The sequence below is a fragment of the Ixodes scapularis genome, unplaced genomic scaffold, assembly GCF_016920785.2.
Source record: "Ixodes scapularis isolate PalLabHiFi unplaced genomic scaffold, ASM1692078v2 PGA_scaffold9__187_contigs__length_104089568, whole genome shotgun sequence".
Taxonomy (NCBI): Eukaryota; Metazoa; Arthropoda; class Arachnida; order Ixodida; family Ixodidae; genus Ixodes; species Ixodes scapularis.
Genome location: NW_024609884.1, coordinates 40669198 through 40673320, shown reverse-complemented (window position 1 = coordinate 40673320; position 4123 = coordinate 40669198). Strand labels below are relative to the sequence as shown.

Here is a 4123-nt window from a genome sequence, read left to right as displayed (position 1 = left end):
GCCATTTGTTTTAGGCATTTGCTTTAAAAGAGTTACAGCTGCAGACACCAGCGACGCCAGCACGTGGAGCACCTAGACCTACATCCCCAGCATAATCCTTGATGCTTGCGTAATTTAGCAACAAGTCCATATCTGTATATGCCAAGGATCCATATAAGGTAGGATGACGTCCAGCTGCCTAAATCAGCTTGGTAATTGATCGCGCTTTCGCACTTGTAAGCGGCTCAGCGATTACAGGTCGTTGCACTTTCAACACAAAACAGTGAGAGTAGGATCGCTAAGGTAGCCAAATATAGTGATATGCAACCAAGGTCTAAAATTTTTACACCTAAATTTAAGGTAGACCTTGCTGAAGGAAAGAAAAACCGCGACCATCCGCGGATAACCAACAAAAGACAGCAAAAGTCTCAATTAAAGAAAAGTGGGCCAACTTTATTGTAGCACACGCAATGTTGAACGGACTACGACCGTAGGAGCAACAAAATATGTAATTAGTTTAAAGTAAAATAAAAACAGCAGCACAAAAGTCGCGCAATCATAAAAAACTCGCTAAAACCTTGAACAGCCAGGCGTTACAGACGCGAAGTGCAATACTCCCATTCCGTGCTCTCGAACGTGACAGTGGCCGGAGAGAAACAGAGCTGCGCCGACTGCACCGAAACGCTTTCAAGTTCCTGGTGAACATCTGCAATAACTGAAGTTTCGCCAAGTGCGCCAGGACTTACGGTCGTAGGCGCTACCGGCGCTGCGCGGCAGTCGACATCCTCGCGGAGAGACTCGGGCGCCGAGACTACAATGGGTATGCCCGCCATACCAAGCACTCTCACGTCGGGGTTCGCCTTCTGCCATTTCTTCCAGGTCTTCCGGTGGAACCTGAGCATGAGGAGGCTCCAACCGGCGTACACGAGTAAAAGCATGACGGCCAGGGTCGTCAGACCGACGGCTGCCCACAGCCTGGAATCGAGGACCTGATGCACAGCACCCTGCAAGCACAAGATGCCGCACAGGCACGCCAAGGGCGTTAACATGGCGAAGCAGAAGAAGTCCCCGATGACACTCCGCCGGACGTTCCGGTGAGACCCCTGCAGCCATTCGCAGAAGCCCCGCTGTCGCCGCTGCGTGCTGAAGCGGTAATGGCAGATTTCGCACTGGTCGCCTCCGCTCGCGCTCAGCCAGTGCTCCAGGCAGACCAGGTGGACGAGTCCCATCGTACCGGCACACGTGCAGGGAGACAGCAGGGGCCACTTCTGGTCACCCTCGTGGCAGATCCTGCAGATGGGGCCGCTGCTCGTCGTGACGTTCAGGGGACTCAAAGGCGCCCGCTCCTCTGGAGAGCACGGAAGCGAGCCCGGCAAATTGCCGAAGAAAGCGGACGGCGACCAGGACAGGGAGCTCCTCCAGAAGACGACTGGCTCGTCCCCGCCGCCACTGCTGCCGGTCCTCGTAGAAAGCGGCGCCGATGAAAGTTGAGGGAAGGGCGCGTTTGGTGGCCGCAGGGGTGGCGAACGTAAAGCGTCGCACTTCTCTTTGGACATTGGGACCCGCTATGGCAAGCGTGTCGCTTGCGCGTCGCAGAAGGCTTGTGTGGCGCAACAGTGGTGACAGCAGTCCTTCAGCGCTTCGATTGCGTAGTTCACCGGGCGGCGAGTTATCACTTTAAAGTTACGCCGTTTTCGAAATTATGAATATCAGCGTGAGCGGGGTCATCTGATACGCTTATCAGTCTACCTCGAGCAATCTACTACAGAAAGCGGCGATTAAAAATAACGATACATTTATCTTTTCAGCTCATGAATGGTTGCAAAAAATGTACACACGTAGGTGTAGCGTTTTGGCCAACACAACTCACCGTGGCGGGCGGCAAACAATCGCGCTTTAGTTTAGGCAGGCTTTCGCGTTTCGCGCTGGAGCACAGTGTTTCCAGACGGAGAAAAGAAAAGTCAGCAAATCGATCCCCAAAAAGTCAGTAGATTTGCACAAAAATCAGTAGATTCCACGAAATCTGTGTTTTGCCATGTTTTTCTATTTCCATTAAACCACACTTCGATGGTCATATACACAAATAAAAATGAAAAAGAAAACAAAGAGCAAGACCAGTTTTTGAGTAATTCCCGTATACCCAACTCAAGGTTACCTGTTTTATGGAGGACAAAATAAAATAACAAGGCATTTTTTTTATATATAAGCATTGATTAGTGCTACCATTTGGAGGATTATTCTTTGAAATCGAAAAAGCCACTTTTGGGATTAACAGATGAGTGCGAAGGTGCGACATCCACCTGTCGCTATTATTGAAACTAAACCAAAACAAGACGTTCCGGCACGTACGTGCCTACATGTCCAATGGAAGTCCTCTGCAAGCTACCATCTTTCCTTACTGGGCTCTGGAAGGTTTTTGACGCAACGCTGTTGGCATGGAGCACTGTTGAGGCTACGCTTCGTCTGCTACGGGCTTATTTATTTTTCACCTGATCCAAAGTTTGCGTTCAAACCTGGAGAAACCTAATTCGTTAGCTTTTTAAGCCACCGAGGAATAACATTATATCATTTTCTTGCCACAGCCTGCCAAAAATATGGATTTCGATTTATGCATTCCGCCGGGCGAATGAATGAAAATGGCGGCCCTCTCCGCTCAGCTCGGAACAGCCGAGACTTGAGGCGCATGCGCTCACACCTCACGCTCTGCGCCGCGGGCTGATTGGCTCACTCGGGAGTGTGGTGTTACGGCGGCGATATCATCAAGTGGCCAAACTCTCCCCATATATGGCTCTGGCTAGAGCACTATATAGCTCCTATGGAGCAGAGTAGCGCAATCCTTTGAACCCCGTTTTTTGCCGACAACATGGCCGACAGAGCGGCTCGGCGCGAGTCACGTGGTACTCAGGGTTCCAGGAGGCGGCCCGCCCTATGGGAGAATACATGGAGATCGAAACAACACGGCTGATTAAAAAATGAACGGCGAGTTCACACTTTTCAAAACTAGTCTGTCGTGAAGTTAGTAAAGCACTAAATAATGTATCACAGTTTTAATAATATCGGATGCGTGTGCAAATTTTGAGAAGGCAATTTCCAAGGCAATGGCGTTTGAAGCAGACGATTTTTGCTCGCAGCGGAGATGGACTTTTCGGGTTGGCCGGAGCGGGTCACGTGAATGGTGTGACGTCGCCGTGTCGTCTGCTGCATGATGCCGCTCAGGCAAGTTTTTAAAAAAAGTCACGTCCTTGCGGGGCACAAAACTTAGCGCAAATTATTCTAAAATATACCATTATTATTTCAAAAACGATTGCCGTTCCGTACAACCCCACAATACTGAAGAAACAACGATTTTCTCACGTTCTCTATGCATTTCTGACCGCAGTTGGAACCTCCTGGCGTTCGCCGCTAGTTGCCGAGAGGCGGCGTTCTAGATTGTGCTACTCTGCTCCGAAGGAGCTATATAGTGCTCTAGCTCTGGCCAGGATGGCCAGGATGTCACCGTCGACGGGCTTCTGGGCCATCTAGCCAGTGCTTCGTTTTTAATTCTGGGAGAATATCAGTTTCCTTTGATGGGCGACCCTGGGAACCAAATAATAAATTTTAATATGTTTACTAAAAATAAAAGTCAGTGGATTTTCTTTTATTTCAGTGAATCAGTAGACCCGGAACGAAATCAGTAGATTTCCCGATAAATCAGTAGATCTGGCAACACTGCTGTAGCACCACGATGACCACGATCGATATCACCCGAAATCAAGGAGGGGCACGTTGCAATATTGGTGAAGCCTAGTCATAAAAAGTTTAAACGATGTTGTGGACAACGTGACCGTAGATGTCTCTGGCGATTGGTGCGCGTGACATGTCACGTGTGAGATGGATGGTTGATTGTAGCAGGATTCCTTGCAGGCTTGCTCGCGCTCCGTCCGGTAGGGTTTATCAGGTCGAAGGCTAGACTGTGGTATATTCTAGTACCCCATTGCTAGACGAAGGCTAGCTACGGTAGCTACGGTCACACGATGTGGTCACGTTGGCCTGGTAAGTGAGGAGGAAAATGAGAAAGAGGCGAGGCGTCAAAGGAGCATGGCTTGTGGAGGCTACGCGGCTGGCGTCATGCCCTCTCCTACCCTTCTATCCTCCTTGCCCGAAA

The 4123-nt window shown here is 49.9% G+C and overlaps 1 protein-coding gene across 1 annotated transcript; it reads right to left on the bottom strand.

Moving 5' to 3' along the window:
* Positions 1 to 572: 572 nt before the first annotated feature.
* LOC8023273 (E3 ubiquitin-protein ligase MARCHF3-like) lies at positions 573 to 1535 on the bottom strand. Its single transcript, XM_002399769.3, has one exon. The coding sequence runs from the start codon at positions 1533 to 1535 to the stop codon at positions 573 to 575; it is 963 nt and encodes a 320-aa protein (XP_002399812.3).
* Positions 1536 to 4123: the final 2588 nt, after the last annotated feature.

Excerpts from the sequence above, each read along its gene's own strand:
- LOC8023273 (XM_002399769.3), bottom strand. The coding sequence starts at position 1,535 with ATGTCCAAAGAGAAGTGCGACGCTTTACGTTCGCCACCCCTGCGGCCA.